Source organism: Pistacia vera, unplaced genomic scaffold, assembly GCF_008641045.1.
Source record: "Pistacia vera cultivar Batoury unplaced genomic scaffold, PisVer_v2 Contig127, whole genome shotgun sequence".
Lineage (NCBI taxonomy): Eukaryota > Viridiplantae > Streptophyta > Magnoliopsida > Sapindales > Anacardiaceae > Pistacia > Pistacia vera.
Window position 1 is genome coordinate 622,717 of NW_022195325.1, and position 19,077 is coordinate 641,793.

General features: G+C 34.8%; 3 protein-coding genes across 4 annotated transcripts; 2 read left to right on the forward strand and 1 right to left on the reverse strand.

Annotated features, from left to right (window-relative positions):
* Positions 1 to 1,336: 1,336 nt before the first annotated feature.
* Positions 1,337 to 2,919, forward strand: LOC116121703. Of its 2 annotated transcripts, none has more exons than XM_031407642.1 (3): positions 1,337 to 1,466; positions 2,004 to 2,241; positions 2,327 to 2,919. In XM_031407642.1, the coding sequence occupies exons 1-3, from the start codon at positions 1,375 to 1,377 to the stop codon at positions 2,621 to 2,623; spliced, it is 627 nt and encodes a 208-aa protein (XP_031263502.1). In that variant the 5' UTR covers positions 1,337 to 1,374; the 3' UTR covers positions 2,624 to 2,919. The 2 variants fall into 2 exon arrangements, with proteins under 2 accessions (XP_031263502.1, XP_031263503.1); XM_031407643.1 differs by having other exon boundaries at positions 2,004 to 2,235.
* Positions 2,920 to 3,924: 1,005 nt separating this feature from the next.
* LOC116121637 (broad specificity amino-acid racemase RacX) lies at positions 3,925 to 7,213 on the forward strand. Its single transcript, XM_031407581.1, has 2 exons — positions 3,925 to 5,223; positions 6,707 to 7,213. The coding sequence occupies exons 1-2, from the start codon at positions 4,525 to 4,527 to the stop codon at positions 6,986 to 6,988; spliced, it is 981 nt and encodes a 326-aa protein (XP_031263441.1). The 5' UTR covers positions 3,925 to 4,524; the 3' UTR covers positions 6,989 to 7,213.
* Positions 7,214 to 9,645: 2,432 nt separating this feature from the next.
* On the reverse strand, positions 9,646 to 13,755 carry LOC116121643 (biotin carboxyl carrier protein of acetyl-CoA carboxylase). Its single transcript, XM_031407585.1, has 9 exons — positions 13,577 to 13,755; positions 11,656 to 11,841; positions 11,414 to 11,493; positions 10,985 to 11,044; positions 10,615 to 10,848; positions 10,475 to 10,537; positions 10,115 to 10,183; positions 9,939 to 9,984; positions 9,646 to 9,835 (listed from the first exon to the last, which is right to left on the reverse strand). The coding sequence occupies exons 1-9, from the start codon at positions 13,584 to 13,586 to the stop codon at positions 9,765 to 9,767; spliced, it is 819 nt and encodes a 272-aa protein (XP_031263445.1). The 5' UTR covers positions 13,587 to 13,755; the 3' UTR covers positions 9,646 to 9,764.
* Between the last annotated feature and the right edge of the window lie 5,322 nt (positions 13,756 to 19,077).

A 19,077-nucleotide genomic window follows, 5' to 3' on the forward strand; every position in this document is an offset into this window, starting at 1 on the left:
TAGATCCACAAAAGGCCCATTTAGACCAATCCAAGCCCACCAAAATACACTCCTCATTCTCTATATATTTTTGAAATTGTACTTTAGGTTTTAACAATTAAATACATGTATGCAATAGGATACTTTAAATTCTCCCAAGTGATTATTTTCTTTATGTAAATAATAAAAAATGATGTGACAATTAGAACAATAAATCTAAATGATACAAACTTTTGATAAGATTTGTGGATTACTTCCTTTTAATATTATGCAACATAAACTATGAAATTGATTAAATAAAAATATAAAGAGAGTTAACGACTTTTTCACACCCAAAAAATAAAGGTTAATGACACTTTTCCATCATTGGATTTTTAAAATACCACTTTAGTATTCAAATATTATGTTTCTCTCTAGTTTGGGTGGAAAATACAACAATTTTTATTGTGAAGACAAAAATACCCTTCTCTTGTCATCGATGTTGGAGAGAACGGTGAACATTGAAACCCTAAGTGGTGGAGAACGACGAACAACATGCAATTGGCAAATCAACCTTCAATTTTGCTTAATTTCATCAATCAAACACACCCTAAGTTCATCATGCAATTGAAACCCTAGGAAAAGGACAGTAGTAATCGGCGAGCAAATGAGGTTAGGGTTGTTAGAGGTTTTGGAGAGGGAAGGATGGGGATTCTGTTGGTGGTTTCAAGGTGGATTTTCGACATCGAAAACGACTGGAAATTGACCTAGAAGTTGAAAGGTCACGCGGTGCGCGACTAGCGATAGACGAGCAAAGGGCGGTGATGGAGGTATAAGGGTTTTGTAGAGTGGGTTTGTGGAGAGTGTGATGGTGGTGTTTGGGTGAATTTCTGGCAAAGAAATCAATCGAAAATCCAGCTTGAAGAGTTGACGATGCGAATAGAGGTGGTAGTGAGAAATGATGAGTGATGGTGGCAAATAGAGGCTTGGAGTTTGTTGAGGAGGTGATGAAGATTCTTTGAGTGGTCTTGAAGCCATTTTAAATGTCAGGATCGACTTGAAAACAACAAAAATCATCGGTTGCAATGCGCCATCTATTGCTAATGTGTCCCGTCATTTTTTCTTTTGTTCTTGTACAACCGCAAAAATATTTTTGACTATTTTGCCCTCACTTATAACGGACTGTTGACCAGTTATGTTTCGAGTATTGAAGTAATATCTTAAAAGTACAGAAATGGGAAAGTGCCCTTGAGCTTTTTTCGGGTGGCTGAAATAAACTAATGGTAAAAATTTATTGAGTTACAGGTGTCGGGTCCATGGTGTTCCATATGCCACCATCATCTAACGTGGGCAGTTGCCACTTCCATTGTCTCTGTGAATGGGCCCCTGCTGATTTCCAATTAATGAAAAGCATTAATGGCTTCTTCTAAAAAATGGGCAGCCTTAATTTCTACCATTGCTTCTTCTTTCTACTTCTTTCTCATTTTCTTCCAAGTCCCTCTTTTCAGGTACAATATTGATGAATTTCCTTGATTCTAAACAACTTAAAGCAAATGAATATATATTTTTTTCCCGCAAATTTACGAACACATTTGCACCTCCATGCTTTTCTTTTGATCACATTCTATTATACTTCTAAATTTTTTTTAAGAGAATTTATTGTACTACTTTTTTCTCAATTTGGGATTTTTTTATTCTTGCTTCAAATTTCACATATAAATTCACAGATAAATCTGACACATATTGTTGAACAAACAAAATGCAACATACATGATTACTCCATTCATGTCAAGTTATTGGTATATTTGTTTCTTCTTTGTTTATTTAGGCTGCATTTCTAGAGAAGAAACCACTTTGTTTTCAAAATAATAAGACTTATTGATGACATAGGGAGGAAAAATCTTACTTGTCAATCTCATGTTTGATAAAAGTTTCATAATGTTATACTGTTTCATACCATACTGTTCTCAGTAAAGGCATGAATGAGTTTTTCATTGAGCTTCAATAGCACTAAATTGAATTGGTTGTGCTGGTTGGTTTCACAGGGTACAATGTAGAAGTGGAATTTGCACGACACCTATAGAAGTGACATCTTCTCAGTTGATTGCTAATGAAGTCTTTCCTGAATCTGTTATTAAGGCTCTTCTTTATCCAGGGGCGTTTGCGAAAGCTATCCTGAAGAGTTCAACCATTCCTAGCTACAACAAATTGCTCAACTTGTATCAGCTCACCAATCTCAACAATGCCTCTGTTGCAACCGATCTCCAGCGCCTAGAGGTTCATGTATATGCACTGTTTGGTCATCTTTCTTGCTTGTATTTAGCCGCGCATATGATCATTTCTTGCTTGTTTTTGTTTGCATGATCAGATTCTTGCAGGAAGCTACTTGTCTGTGGCAGGAGCCCTTTTATGTCTTGTAAGAGCAGGGAGAATTGGCCTGTTTGGGACACTTATTACATTATGGGGCCTTGTAAAAGAAGTTATCAGTCTCAAAAAACATGATGACATAATTCCCACAAAAGTTGTTTATATCTACCCAACTATGTTAATGGCTGTGCTTTGTGCTTTCTTGTCTATAAGAAGAGATTTAAGAAAAATAATTCGGTGTTGTAGAGCTAGCAGGGCTGTTGCAAAATCTGAGAAATCAAAAGCAAAAGATACATAGGTTGAGGCTGCCAAAAAACATGATTGCTGTAAGTAGCCAAGTGTTACACCAACAATTGGATACATGGAAGGAAACACTTAAAACAGAAAAATGTTTTGAGATAGTTTAATGTTGTATGTAAGCATTAATTTTAGATTCAAAGTTAATTGGAGCCATATTACCTTTGTAGAACATTTGTATTTCTAGGCTTGTGTCGGTTCTCTTGATTCTTTATGAAAATTTTTGTGTAGTTGATTCCATATAGCAATTCCTTTGTATATGAGTTGGTTTAGCGAGTGGAGAAAATGCATGTATTACTTGGATTCTTCATAAGAGCAAATTCGGATGACACTTTATAATCTTCTTTGATTGCATTGATCTTTAAATCGAGAAACTCTGTTTAAATATCTTTTTAGTTGTTTGACACTTTTGATTATAACTTCGAAAAAATTTCATTCTCTCATGAGGTTTGACCAAACACAATTAATCCCTCATGATCTGAAAATAAGACAAAAGCTTTTGCAAACTTTCTGATGGTTAACATAGACTTAAAATTCTTTACAGGCATCCTTATAGCAATTCTCTGTTAACGACACTTACCATACCATAAAAAATATCATGTCTATCAATATCTTCTAAAGTTGTAATGTCATTTTCGGTCCCATGAATGTTTATGTAAATTAACTTTGGAACACCCCATGTTGCTTGTATGTTCATTAATGCCATGGAATTTAAAGGATTGTGTTAATCATGTTGTCCCTCAATTTCCTGTGACTCAAAACTGAGAAAATGGGGCCTAGTTTGTTAGGTGTGTCCTGTGTATGAGTTTCCTTGAAATGAAGAAATGCTACTCATAATGGCTAAAGCAAGATGAGAATCATGAGCTAGTATAAACTCCAAGAATATGTGGCTCAGAATCACATGGTGTGCAAGACATATAATCAAACACATTTTTTGCATTCACATTTGGAATTGAGATAAGATGACAAGGCATTCAGCATCAAATGGGCATTACAAAATGAGCTAATGGCTACTGTATATGGATCAGGATTAAAATTGTTAACCATCTTTCATAGTTAAAAACTGCTTGGAGTTGGAGATTATCTTTTTATATTGAATATCCTAATTGAATATTCCATAAAATCTTTTAGATGATTGAAAAACATTTTCTTCTCTTTTTAATTAAATTTTTAGGTAACTGAATGTGACATTATCAATTTAACATGTGTTGTTTCTTCTTCAGTGATTTTTTTTTTTATTTTAACTGAAGTTAGTTTAGTGGAAAATGATATAAACTGAAATGTGAACATGATTTTGTACAGAGCACAAATATTCTTTCCCACTTTCTGAATCTGCTGCTCCAGTAATTAATGATTGGCCCACATTAAAAAATAATCCAGAATATTTGGAAGTTGTGTGCCTCACTTTCTCCTTTATCATTCCCACCAGCTATTAATGATTTTGATAGTAATGTTGGGTTCTTTGGGTTTTAGAATTGGATTTTGCTTCTGGGTCTGAAAGTGCAGAGCGAGAACTTCGTTAATTTATCTTGCTTTGTTGGGTAAGTTGTCACTTTTTGGAGATAACCTAGACAGCCCAGTTGAATTTTGCATTTTTGAAGTGGGTTTCAGTCTTTAGGGTTTTTGGGTTGAAACCCAGAACGAATTTGAGGTTTGAAGTGCTGAAGAGTGATAGAGTTTAAATTTTTGGTGACTGAGAGAATTTAGAAGGTCAAACAACTTCTTTTCAGATTTCTTATATGCATTATGAATTTACAGTGGAAATTTAGTTGTTCTTAGATGCAGGTTGTGGTTGAAAGACGCTCATAGGTGAATTTGATGGCAGACTCTGGTTCATGGATAGTATAATCTAGATATTCATTCAGTTCTGTTAGCTTGAATTGATTGGTTTTGGTATAGGAGATGTTTGATAGAAGTTTGGCAGTATCTGTTCATACATTAAAATACCCATCATGTATTTCGGGTTTTGGAAAGAGTCATACGAGTGTGTATAAGACAAGGTTAAATCCAGTTCTAGCTATGCCCCCTTCATCAGTTCTCTTACACACAGATGAAAATGGAAAATTTCAACAACTTAAGAAGAGTTCTGGTTCAAATGAAGCTTCACTAGGCTGTCATTCTTTGCATAATCAAGCTAAAACAGTTGGTATAATTGGAGGAGTATCAGTAAATTCTACTTTGAATTTTTTGACAAAGTTGATTCAACTGAGTGGTCAAGAAAATAGCATTCCCTTTGTGCTTTGCTCTGATCCTGTGTTAAATAAGGAATTATTGTTCTATGAGAGGAACTCTTTGCCTTTTGTGAATGGTAAAAGTGGATGTGCTCAAGCTGACCCTACCTCAATTGTCGAGAATTTGAGGAGTAAAAGGGATTTTCTTGAGAAATCAGGAGCTCGCTGCATCGTAATGCCTTGTCATCTCTCTCATACTTGGCATGATGAGGTTTCTAGTGGATGTTCTGTTCCTTTCCTGCATGTAAGTGAGTGTGTTGCCAAGGAGCTGAAGGAAGCAAAGCTCAAGCCTCTTGAAGCTGGGAGTCCTTTGAGGATTGGGGTGCTTGCAACAAATGCAGGGTTTTATCAGGAGAAACTTCAGAGTGAGGTAATTTCCTTCTTTGACTCATTTTATAGTTGTTTGTTTGCTTGTTTGTTTTTTTTTTTTTTTTTTTTTTTTTTAATTTAACTATATAACCAAGAAAAAAAAAAATTGAAATTAGCTAGCAAAGACATACGTTATCTTATTGATGCTCTATGGATGCTTCCAAAAGGTATTGAAATAGGAATTGTGAATTTATCCGCGTGAAGAGTAGCAGAATTGAGAGTGTAACACCTATTTTAGCATTAATAAGACCTTGAATGAAAATATTATGCAGTATAAAAGTGGAATAGATTCTAATTCCCATCTTGTAAGAACTGCAATAAAAGTTCCTGTCAACAGTTTTTATGGGATGTTTTGCGAGACTGTCTTAGAACGATTTGGTTATAGAAAGGATTATATTGGCAAAGGGTAAAATAAATAAAAAGAGAGATGAAGAGGAAATGATAAGGAAAATGATTTTGTACCCTATTAACCTTTCCTTTTCTTTTTCTTCTGCGTTAGCATAGAAGAATAGAATATTTGAAACTTAGGACTACTTGTCATGCCTCTAAAGCTTGCACTTTGTTGTACTAGGTGTTAAAAGTATCTCATCTTTAGCTTACATCTTAAGCTCTTTCCTTCTATTTTCTTTAGTGGTCTATTTGATTAGAGTGAGTGCATGGGAATCGAGTGGATGTCCCAAAAGCCTCTAGCAAACAGAGTGATCTGCATTGACTCTGTGGTCAGCCAAAGAGATTGAAGACATTTTCTCCAGGGCTTCTACTTTTAGAGTCCGTGAACCTTCTAAAAAAGAAGCCTAGTAGCCTACCTATAATGTTATTTTGCATGCTTGAAATTGCGGTTTATATAGTTCTTCATTGAGATGAACTTAAAATCAAACTTGTTGAAGTTTGGGGGGGTTAAGGGTTGTTCTAAAGTCTTAAATGCTATACAAAAATGGGCATAAGTACAAAACTCGTAAGAACTAAAGTGGTGGTTTTGAAATCACAAACTAATGTTTTTTTCAGTTTCCTTGACAACCAAATATCTTATAAGGTTAAACGGGTACGACAAATTTTAGCAGAAGACAGAAACTGAATGTCCCATGTAAATTGCATTTTACAACTAGCTCAGATGAGCGCATCATATAAAAATAAGGTCTTCCATTCTTTCTGATTTACATTTTTCCAGCTCCCATCAGGAAACATATTTAAAGTGATATATAAGTAGGAGTTCACTATACATTATTGTACATATTGAACTGAAGGCTCAAGCTGTATTCATGTTAGCCTAAATGTACTTTGTTTAAAAAAGGTAAATTTACCTGGCCATTACAGCTGACATTTCCCCCAACAATTTTGGAATTGTTGAGCTTTATTTGAAATGGATCCATTTCTTTTTATCTTGTTTCCGTTTATTTCTGTGTTGGGTGCTATACTGGAGTGCAATCCTTACTTGGGTGTGATGTTTCATACTGTTAACTTCTATTATTTCTTTTTCTATTTAGGGATTTGAGGTTGTGCTACCAGATAAAGCAACCATTGAACATACGGTGATCCCTGCAATAGATGCTTTAAACGGAAAGGACATGGAAGGGGCCCGGAATTTGATGAGAATTGCACTTCAGGTACTGTTGGTGCGGGCAGTGAACACTGTAATCCTGGCCTCTGATGATATGCGGGGTATATTGCCTCATAATGATCCTCTTCTTAAGAAATGCATCGACCCACTGGATATACTTGCCAAGTCAACCATTGAGTGGGCGAAATCTGCTGAAAGAGGTACATAGAGAATGCCAACAACTTGATTAATCTAGTTCACCATCCATCTCCATTTTGCCAAAATTTTATGTGTAAATGTGTTACACAAATATTGTCATCATGTGAGGAATTCGTGTGTTTATTTGAAGATTAAAAGGTGAAAGGGTGCCTTTTTAAATGAGTTAAATTCTTCAATCTGAAAATCCCTTTTGTATCTTGACTTCTTAAATATGCAAAATTGTTCTTCAATGTTTTGGTTCTCTTTCATGATTGCTACTCTCATTCATCTTAAGAGCGATCTTCATGTATCAAGCTTGAAGATTCCAGAGATTTTAATATCCAATAATCATTTTATGCTTTGGTGGTACAACCCTCTATTATTATCACTTGAACACATTATTGGTTCTTCCCATTATTTTGTTTGTCGACTTGAGAAAACCTTTATACTTTTACATTTAAGAGAGCAAACTTCTATACTTTTACATCTAAGAGAGAATGTTGATCCCACTCACCGTTTCCAACCACTTCTAACAATCTTTAACAGTGTTAGTTAAAGGTGGGAATCTGGAATATATGTTACCAAGAGTATCATCTTGGGATTTCGCTAAACCTCGGGTGAGAATATGTCGTTTACTCTTTTGTTGACCTTAAAGGCTGAGAATTTAGATTTGTTATTAGCGGAAGGGAATCAGGGAAAGTGGTTGAGATTGATTCTTTTATAAATCCGTCTTCTTCTTTTCTTTCCTTCTCGGCCAGTGATAGACTGGTGTGCTCTTCTATATATTATGTGGCAAAACTACACACAATTGCTTCTTGAGTTTCATTTCTCACATCGCTTCTCTATCATGGAAAAATTAGCAATTTTAACAATTCTGTGTTAATTTGAGAGTTTCAACGACAATGTCAGTGATTATTGCTCCTACCTAAAATTCGCTACCAGATCAATTACTGAAATGAAATCTTGATATAAGGCACAAGCCTAGGAACTAAAGTTGAAGAGATAACTTCATTCTTTATCCCAAATCATTCTACCTGCGGCATCTGCCCTTTGCTGACTGAATTTCATGTTCCGTGCACAGAAATTTTGATACATGGAACAGTTTGATACATGATCTCATTTAAAGAGGTGATATTCAGAAATCTCAGTTAACTTTAGATGATAGAAAGACAAGAATCCTGCACTCATACCTTTATTTATTAAATGAAAACAACTACTGAAGAACAGTACAAACGAATCATACTACATGTGACACCAGTTAATTGAGAGCTTTTACATCAAACTTCACTTCTGAATGAAAAGAAAGAACAGAAAAAAAGAGTAGCAAATCCAGTGGTCCATAATTTGCTGATATGAAAATGTTAACATTTACATATCGCTCTGCTTTATTATCTGTGACAATATTTTTGCACAAATTCCGCTTCAAGATCTCCAGTTATTCATCTTCAGAATCATCTGAAATGAGTTCGTCTTCTGAATCATTTGCTATGCGTTTGAAACAGGGAACAAAAGCATTTTGAGTGGCTTGATTCTCCCACTGTATTTCTTTCCACCAACCTTCCTTTCCCTTGATAACAATTTTACCTTCCTTTACACGGTTGGAATCGAGTGGGTAGGTTCTTAAGGTCTGGACATCTTTCTACAGACATTTCCTCCAGATGTGGAAAAGGCAAGACATCTAAACAGATGCTGTTCAAATTTGGCAAAAAACTAATCGAAGAAATTTGAGTTTTGCAAATGGTTTCAGATTTTCCATCATTCCTCGAACTTCCCCTAATTTTTCAACACTGATTATTTCTTCCATATCAGAGCAACCTATCACCACAAGTTTTTTCGTGTTTGGAGCAAGAATAAGCCATGTCAGGTCCTTCAAGTTTCGGCAACCCTGTACTTCAACCGTGTGCAGGCTGTGGAAACCTTGAGATTCTCTTATTTTCAGAACTTCCCTCACACAGTCAACCTTCAGTTCTTCCCAATATTGACAAAAACCAAAAGAGAGTGTCCGTAGATGCTTCATGTATGCTAAAGATAAAGACAATCACATGTACTCCGAATTGTCCAAGTATCTGAGGCTTAAAGATTGAGTACAGCTTTGTAATTTTTGAGAGCTCAAAACTGTTTGAAGAGCATTGAAACTTTTTAAGGTGATACTCAAGAAGTTTAAATGCTTTAAACAAAGCAATTCACCTACCAAAATTTCACCACCTCCATATAAAACACTATCTACATTTGCTCTATTATCAGAATCGCACTCAAGCATTCTCAATACATGCAATTTTGAGAACTTTGATATCAACTGCCGCGGTATTGAATGGAGAAAATCTGTGAACTCCAAGTTCAAAGATTTAAGATCTACCAAGGCCATTAACTCTATTGGCAACTTTTCTATGATAGTCCATGATAGGTCAAGATGTTGTAGTGAAACCAATTCTGAAACTCCTGTTGGTAGTTTTGTTTTTGTTAGACTATAGTTCCATGATAGTTTTAATACTCTTAAGGAAGGCATACATTAGTTCACAAATGGGATGATGAATACACAAAAGCAGAGAGTGTAAGATTTGCCATGGTTTAAAACAGAAAACATAAGTTGAACTTTCATTTGATTTAGTGATCCATTCAATAACTCGATGCCTCATTTAATGTTTAACAATATCACTGGAACAACTCTAGAGTTAAGAGGAGAAAATCTTGAGCACAAATCTGTTTACAATTCCCACCAAAATCCAATGGTAAAGGCATGTATATTTTTTTCTACGAAAGACAGTACACTCATCAAGGTATTATTGAGGAAGAATCAAACAAAATTTCTACTGAAGCTTCTTTATCCCAGGAAAAGAAGGGAGAATTGCAATGAGAGCATCACCATATCCAACAGGCTCTGTTCAATTTAAACAAAATAACCCAACCAAATTAGAATATAAACCGCATGATACAAAAAAGAAATCCAAGATTGTGAAACTATTGAAAGATGCACAACATACCGCCATCCTCTCTAAGGATTTTGATCACTTCCCCAGATACATCAGACTGGAAAATAAAATCAGGAAAATAATTAGCGGAAATGGTGAATCAGTCCTTGCTTGGCTCAGAACAAGCACAAAGTGTAACTATCAACACAATTAAGCACAATAAATCATGTGAAAGTTAAGAACCAAACCTCAATTGGAATTTCACCACCAAGTTGTTCAATATAGCAAAGCACTTGACCCTCCTTTACTATTTGCTTCTGTTGAGCAATAAAGCAAATGTTATCAGAGATGTTGACAGATTAGTCATGAGTGTAAATCATCTCTTGAGAGAAAAAAGAAAATATGTTGGGGTGGCAAATAAGACAAATTGAAATGACTTCATTCAGAGTGCAATGGACCATCACAATGGGTTAGTTCTAGAAATGACTTCGAAATTTACCCAACCTGAATCCAACACTAAACCAAAGGTAATCGTAAAAGTGCAATCCATCAAAAATGTTTGATTTTCTAAAAGGTAAAAAAGGTCACCATTATGCCATGAACATTACCTCTTTACATGATGGTGGTGCACGCTTCCCCTTTATGGTTCGAGATCTCCTGAAAAATCCCACCTGCACCATATCATAATTTAATGACCTTAGTCCTGGAGCTTGAAGAAAGTAGAAGGGCCAACATTTTGGTTTCTCACCTTCGGAGACTGAAGTATCATCAAGCCTTCATCAGCAGCTTTATCAAGAAATCTCTGAACCCTCCCTAAAGACAGCACGGGTTTTGTAATAGCCAGAGATGGAGAAGTAACAGACCCATTTAAATCAGGTTCCTCAACAGTTGTATTTATGCTGACAGGAGCAGGACTTGAAGGAGGTGGAGGTACACTGTTCCTATTTAAGTCCCTTGTCACATAGAGCCTAAAGCCATCGAGCTAACAAAATATGGGAAAGACTTAGAATTCAAGGGACATATGTCTCTGCTTATACTTTATTATAGAAATAGCTGGAAGTAGCATTCTAGTTATAAAATAATTACGACTAAAACAAAACAATTTTGCAAGAGCTTACTTTCAGTTCAAATTCAGCAACTGAAGTTGAATCGCATATATCTGTGACAAGAGACTCCACCTGCAGAAAAATTTAAAAAGAATTTTAAAATCTAAGAAACATCTAAGGAATAAAACAGCATAATGTACAAACTGATTTACCAGTTGTAAGTACTTAGAAAAGGTTGGTCTTTCCATTATGTTTTCAATTTTCTTTATGGCTGTTTACAAAGATGAAAAAAACCATGCAAGCATTACTAGCAGATTTATCCTACATCTGTTTATACAATATAAAATAAAGAGTCTCAAAATAAAAAATAAAAAAACCCTACAGATTGCAATCTATCTGTGGCAACAAATATTTAGAAGAAAAGAGAAGTAGCAATACAAATTGTCGCAAACATGCATTTATTATATAGCAAGATGGAGAGTGAATAAAAATTGTAGTTACCTCTGATGAATTTGGAATGAGTTGGCTTCTCAAACTAGATGACTTTGTCTCTTCATAATCATCGTCAACACTTCTCGCAGCTATAGTGTCAACAACAAAAGGATTACTCATCTTAGTCATCAATAAACTGCAGAGCTTCTTCAATCACAGTAATATAATAGACACATATACAATACATAGATATATGTTGAGGACTTGCAAAAGAAGTAAAAATGAAGTATGTTTCAATAAAGAACACTTACACTCAGTTTCCAAACCACAATATACCCTGAATGTCTTTTCCACTGGCTGTGATATCACCAAGCCTGTATATAGTACTTGTTTCCGTCCCATCCATTTCCTTACATCACATCGTGGTTGTAAATCACTAGCTCTGACTCTACCAAGGTTCACTCTGAGAAATTTAACATTTGAAGCTCCCAAGCTACCTGGAAAAGAAAAAGGCAACAATTATTCAGTACTTAACTAAGAGATTCTTTGCGTGTCACAGACTGCGATTCACTAGTTTATCTTTATTATACTTCAATAAACAGTGACCGCAGAAATCACAATGAACTGATGAAGAGGAAAAATTAGAAGTTTTGAAACATAAGTTATACACCATGAACTCTTTAATAACCTGGAAAAACAAGGAACTGCAAATGACGGCAATACAAAAATTATATATTTGGTTTCTCCAATATAGATGTAGATGCAATCTTGAACTCATTAACAATAATACTTGGATTAGCTTTTGTTCCCAGTGTGTATCCGAAGTATTTAATTTAAATTTCATATACCATGTCCCCATCATCTAATTTAACCTTCCTGAAGTGATAGCGCACTACAATGATGATGTATAAATCCTGGTATCATTTATCGGGCACAAGTGACACAACCTAAAAAATGCCTCAAAAAGATAGAACAGATGACAGTCCTATTCAAGATTCCCCCCACCATTACGTGCATCCAAAGAAATTATTTAACAGCATTCCCGATGCCAAATCTTTAACTTACAAGTAAAAGAAATTAACACAATGTCTTATAAACAATGCATATTTTTGCGTCTCACAACACTACTAGGTGGAGGTAGCAAAATATATCTACAAATACAGGACAGGATAAAAACCGATTTCACCTTCTTCAAGTTAACATGTGTTAGCACAACAAGAATTATACAACAATTTGGGAATTTTAGGGAGTCTATGCCAGACAAAATCAAGGAAATACTTATGTCAGTCCTTGCTACAAAGCCTATAGTACAAGAATTATATAAGATTTTCATATTAACCACTCATATAGCCATAATGATAGAAGATGCCCTGGTTTTTGTCGATTACAAAGCTGTAGTCTTAACTCTAGAAATCTGTAACCTACACTTCTGTTTCTCAAACCAAATCATTGATTAGATACACTTACTAAGGATCAAGTAGAATTATTTATTAACTAAAGAACATTTGAACATCTAAAGAAAATTATATTATCCATAAATTGATTCAAAGCATTGTAAGGCACTAGCACCATAATATGGATTCAAAACCATAAAAGTTCATCCAATTATCACTGTTTCAAACAATTGCAAGGCACAACGAACTCAAATAACAAAATTAAAAAAATTCAATAAAACCATTGTTTTACCTCACATTGAAGTGCATTTTGCTAGACAGGACCATTTTCAATTTCATTGGATCATCACAAAGAAGTCAGATTCTAAAAGCAGCCCATAACTTCTTTATTGAAATTAGTAAGGCTTAATCGTCCTTCTCAAATTCTGACATTCTAATTGATCATTTCGATAAAATTGATGATAAGGCTTCAATGTACATTCTCAATATCTTATCATACATCAACAAAAGAAAAATATCACAAAAATTCCCCAATTTTAGACATTACAAACTTCAAGGCTAGTTCAAAACAACAAACCTAAAAGCACAATTAAGGAGGTAAACAAGTCGAGCAAATGCAAGAAGGAACATATTAAAAAAAAAAAAAACATAAAAACAAACAATGAAATTCAACAACCTGGGCTCTCACAAAAAAAGCACAACACAATAATGAACGAACAAACCCAGAAAACCAATCACCAACACAACAAAAACAAAATCAACACATACCCATTTCTCCTACGGACAGATAATCATTAAGCCATTAAATTCTCCAAATAAAACATTCTAATAGACTTACATGAAGCCATTGAAACCCTCTTGAATATCAATGAAAAGACGGCAGAAAAAGTGCTGTATACTTAGAAAAAAAACAAAATTCAGCAAAAGAAAGATTGAAGTCAGACGTTAAACCCCATGTAAAAGGTTGCAGAGGAGCAGGACACCTGTTTCAAACTTTATGAAACCCATATGAGGTTGAATGATGGAGCCAACACCACTGTGAAAAGCGCATACCTCTGGATTTTGGATTAGCTGGCCTCGCCGAGGCCCAGGCCCACTTTTTTTTTTTATTTTATTGTTTTCGTGTAATAATTGATTGATTTTATTAACTACAACATGATTAATTATATTTAAGTAGAGATGTCAAATTCATAACTTAGGACGAATTAAAAGAAAAAGCTAATAAGGCAATTGATTTAATCATTTATTGAATTAGGGTTTTGTTTAATGACATTGAGTGAAAAGCAACTAAGGCTATGTTTAATTAGTCATCCTATTGGATTATAGGGCTTCTATTAATAGGATTCAATAAATGAAGGCATCTTTTAGGGAAAGGTAAACATTATGACATACTTATTCTCTTATTTTAATCTTATTAATTATTTCTTCTTTTCTTTTTGCCCTTTTAACGAAGAGTTTGTAATAGTTAATGCTCATACACATACATTTTAGTTACATACAATATTGGGACTCAGGCTGCGTTTGGTTCAAATTTGGGGGTTTTGGGAAAGTTTTTTGAAAAAAGTTAAAAAAAGTTGAATTGGGCGGGTATTACGAGGGTAAAATTTATAAATTAATAAAATCTCCTTATGTTTGTTTTTTTACAAAATACCCCCTAATAAAACATTAAAAGTTAACAAAAATACCCCTAACCCACCTCAAAAACCCCCAGCGGCGACCACCACCGGAGGTGGCCGGAACAGCCGTATGGGCGCATGACGGTTGGATCTTGCCGGTCATGCGTCGCTATGGCCTTTTCCGGCCAGATCCACGGTGGATCTGGCCAGAAAAGGCCAGATCTACGGTCAGATCTGGCCGTCAACGGCCAGATCTGGCCGTATTTACTCTCAACGACGGCCAACAAACGGTCGTCGTTGATGGTCAACGACGACCGTTGTTGGCCGTCGTGACCGAGTGTTACGGCCAGATCTTTGGCCTTAGATCTGGCCTTTTCCGGCAAGGATAAACCGTGGATCTGGCCGGAAAAGGCTAGATCGGCGCACTGCCGGCCAGATTCAGCCGGTAGTGCGCCATTCTACCAGATTCCGGCCATTTTCCGGTGGTGGTGGCCGGAATCTGGTAAATGTGAATTATTGGGGTGTTTTTGTAATTTAAAAAAAAATATTTAGGGGTATTTAATTTAATTATCAAATTTAAGGGGTTTAAAAAAAGTTGAATAATTTTGGGAGTAGTATTCCCAAAAATCTGAATTTTTGGGTATTTTACTGTTTAACTTTTTTGGGAATACTAAAAGTAGTATTCCCAAATGTTAAACAAACGCAGCCTATAATCTTAGTGTTTTAAAACTCGGCTGGCCCGGCTGGTTGAACAGAGACCCGAGGCCTTAACTGGGTCAGATTACAAATTTTCCTATTAATTCAAGACCTTAGAAATTAGAACATCAATCCGTGAACAATTGAAGGTTGAGATGTTAGGCCTTTTGAAGAGGAATGACCAGTGAGTTGAATGGTGGTAGAGGTGGAAAAGTAGCCCGCCCAACCCGACTCGGCCCGCGGCGGGTTGCGCAAAGTGGCGGGTCGGTCCTGACCCGTCCGCCAACATTGGCAGGCCGGGTTAGGCCTGCCAATGTTGGGGAATTGGCTGGCCCAACCCGGACCACCAACCCTAACCCACCGCGTTAGGCCACGGGTTGGGCCGGGTTAACCCTCTTTTTGATTTTTTTTTTTTTGTTTTGTTTTGTTTAAGTTTAAATGTTTAATTAACTTTTCAAATGAATAATTAACAATTTATAAATGAATAAATGTAATTGTTTTTAGTTAAGTGTTAACTTCTTTTCAAATATCAATAATTAAATTAAATTAAAATTTTTTTTGTTAACATTCCAATTTCCAAATATTAATTCAATTTTAATACATTAAAATTGTAATATAAGAAAAATTAAATTTATTCATTTATTAAAAAATAAAATAAGAAATTACAATAATTATTGACTCGTTAAAAACCTCAACAAGAAAAACCAAATAGGACAAAAACTTGGTAAGGAAAAAAGAGTGCAATAATTGACAATTAATTTACGAGTTACAATTTACAAAACAACTAATTTTGAGGTTCACTAGGACCTCCCTCATCCGTATAATCTATATTACAAAATTAAAATGATTATATTAAAGTATTGTCGACAACCTTGTATTGACCTTGATGGCGCGACCGTTCCCAATCTCGAAGACATGTGAGGACTTCAATCATTTTTGGTGAAAGTTTAGTCCTACTTTCATTTAAAATTCTTCCACTTACACTAAATGTTTGTTCGGATGAGACGGTTAAAACAAGAACAGTGAAAACATCTAAGGCAAGTCTTGATAATACCGGAAAAATACATTTTCTGGCTCTCCAATAGTCTAAGAGATCAATGTTGGCTCTCTGTTGTGGATCTACTGGTAACATTTCAGGGGTTGCCAAATATTGTTGAAGCTCATTACTCTGCGACTGTATGGAAGACAGTACATTAGTTGTTGTTGTTGGTGGAGCTTCTGAAGAGGAGGCTGTGCTTTGGATTCGGGTCCTCTTCGGCCTATTCAGTGCACCCCAAGAGTAGAAGTCTTCATTTGTTTCTTCTGATGCAGCTTCCCTGGATGTTTTTGCCTCTTTGTGGGTTCCCATACCTGTTTTCATATTGGAAATATACTTCGAAAAGTCTATTTTTTACCTCTCCATTTGATTGGCATATACTTTGGTTTGTAAATTTCACATAATTGTCAAAACCATTTTCTAAACCTAATATTTAATTCTAGGATCAAATATAGCACCTAACAATAAAGAAAATGAATGGGTTCCCAATATTTAAAAAAAAAAATTCCATTGCCTTTATTGGTGCATTTAAATTTCTTGTCTTGTTTTTTATAAATGATTCGGAAATTTTTATAATTGTATGTATTACCAATGGACTAGTAGGATAATACACACCAGAAAGTTGTAAGTGGATTGGTAAAATTTTTTAAGAAAATAATGAAATACTTAGTCTATTTGCCAATCATTTTCTACCAAATAATGATGACCTCTATTATTTGTTACAAAATAACATTATATTAGCATAAGGAACATAAATCAAACATTAAATAAGTACTATTCCATCTAACAGACATGTCAATGCAAAATTCTAGGAGACATATTTAATTTTATACAAGCGTCTTGAAATTCAGCATTTCTTTTTATTACTACTAGTAATCCAAGCTAAACATCTCTAATTCTATTAATATTTTCTTTAATTGTTTTCACAACTTTTCACAATTAAATTAATAACATGACATGCACAACGTTGATGAAAAAACTTCAAATTGTTATATAAAGGATAATTACTTTGAAAATAATCTATAGCTTTACTATTAGAACTTGCATTATCTAAAGTTCAACTTATCACTTTACTAACAATATTATAATCTTCTAAAACTTCAACAATTTATTATAAATTTGTTCACCACTATGATCAACATCCATTAATCTAAATCAATTTTGGAGTGGTAGAGCTAAACAGATTATATTTGTGTGATTAGTCATTATTTTGATAATGAATGTAATTAAATAATCCTAATAAAGATTTATTTAATTGACATTCATTATCAAAATAATACTAATCACACAAATATAATCTTGTTAGCTCTACCACTCCAAATATCGGCAGTTAGAGCCACACTAACATGACAAGTATTATTTTATTTTTTAATTCTAATTTCATTTTTCTAAACATTTTTATTAAACCATTTTAGTTGCAGTTTGAGAATAACTTTTAAATCCTGGAAAAAATGAATTTTGAACAAATCTTTCAAAATATTTATCTTCAGCCATATTAATAGGTTGATCAGTTGCAGCAATATATAAAGCTAACTGTTCCCTATATACATCAGAATTATAAAGACAAATAGTACTCATATTAGTTATTTGAGTTTGATTGCTTTCTCTATTTCCATGTTGATTAATATGTTTATTAGCATGCCTTTTTAAAGTACTAGTATCATTACCTGAATCAGCTTTATAAATATTTTCACAGTATTTGCATCTCGCTTTCTTGACTTGAACGCCATTTTCTATCCCGTAAAACTTGTCAAAATGCGCCCAAACATCTGATGTATGTCTATCTTCGGTTTCGACGGCAGTTGATGATCTCGCCTTAGCTTGAGATGAAGTTGAACGAGCACAACGATTACGAGGACGACTTCTAGAACAACCGGGAGCTGTTGGAATCGGGGGCATATTTTGAGGTGTACCGGATTCTGAGAATGGGAAAGCTGGACTATTTGAATCTTCTCTTGCATTTATGTTAGTGAAATCAGTGGGGCTAGGACTAGCATAATAGTTTCCTTCATCATTGTAATTGATGGGAGAGAAATATATATCCATTGTAGTTGAAAAAAAAATTGATGTAGAAGAAATAAAAATTAAAGAAAGAGAATTGGAATTTGGAAATTGGAAATTGGAATTTGGAAAATTGGAAATATGAATTAAAAATTGCAAAAACTAATAAAAATTAAAATACGAGCAAATTGATAACAAAGAAATTAAGAGAATAAATGAATAATTGAAAGATTAGAGACTAGAGAATATGAGAGAATGAGAGAATTTGAGTTTTGAGAAAAATGTGAGAGTTTATGGCCAATTTATAGAAAAAAATGGGAAAGAAAAATGATGAAAAAGACCCCCCAAACGGCTATAAAACGGCTATATTTCAAGGGTAAATGGGTAATTTGAAAAAATAAATTAAATTTATTTATTTTTTATTTTTTTTCGGCCAACCCGTGGGTCAACCCAGTGGGTTGACCATTATTTTATAACAGCCAACCCGCTGGGTTGACAACAGCCAATCCGGCGGGTTGGTGGTCCCTTCTTAGAAGGGACAAAACAGGAACCCGCTGGGTTTGCGAGTTGCCATTTTGCAACCCGGCTCGCCCAGGGGTTGCTGCCGGGTTGGGTTCAACCTGGACCGCCATATTGGCAGTTCGGGTTCAACCCTCTTCATTATGGGCCGGGTTAGGGTTGACTCGTCTAACCCGACCCATTTGTTCCACCTCTAAATGGTGGCAACAGAGGTGATTTTCAGTGAGTGAATCGATCAGAAATCACAAAATTATGTCATTGGAAATAAGCCTTCTATTGTCGGCAATTGGGTAGGCGAACGGGGGAGAGGTGAGATGAGTTTTGGTCAAGAGACTGGGGGGAGTGTTTTCATGATGATGGGAAGTATTGTCGTCGTTGAAAACCGACCCTATTTACTAACCAATCGTGAGCTACTACCTCAGAGTTGTATAAAAAAATTATACGAAAAAGTTTAAGTATAGTTTTATTGTT

Coding starts and splice junctions, on each gene's coding strand:
- LOC116121703 (XM_031407642.1), top strand. CDS start 1,375: ATGGCTTCTTCTAAAAAATGGGCAGCCTTAATTTCTACCATTGCTTCT. Junction 1,467..2,003: donor TTCCAAGTCCCTCTTTTCAG/GTACAATATTGA, acceptor TTGGTTTCACAG/GGTACAATGTAGAAGTGGAA. Junction 2,242..2,326: donor TCCAGCGCCTAGAGGTTCAT/GTATATGCACTG, acceptor TTGCATGATCAG/ATTCTTGCAGGAAGCTACTT.
- LOC116121637 (XM_031407581.1), top strand. CDS start 4,525: ATGTTTGATAGAAGTTTGGCAGTATCTGTTCATACATTAAAATACCCA. Junction 5,224..6,706: donor AGGAGAAACTTCAGAGTGAG/GTAATTTCCTTC, acceptor TTTTCTATTTAG/GGATTTGAGGTTGTGCTACC.
- LOC116121643 (XM_031407585.1), bottom strand. Junction 10,184..10,474: donor CACCACCATCATGTAAAGAG/GTAATGTTCATG, acceptor ATTGCTCAACAG/AAGCAAATAGTAAAGGAGGG. Junction 9,985..10,114: donor GTGGTGAAATTCCAATTGAG/GTTTGGTTCTTA, acceptor TTTATTTTCCAG/TCTGATGTATCTGGGGAAGT.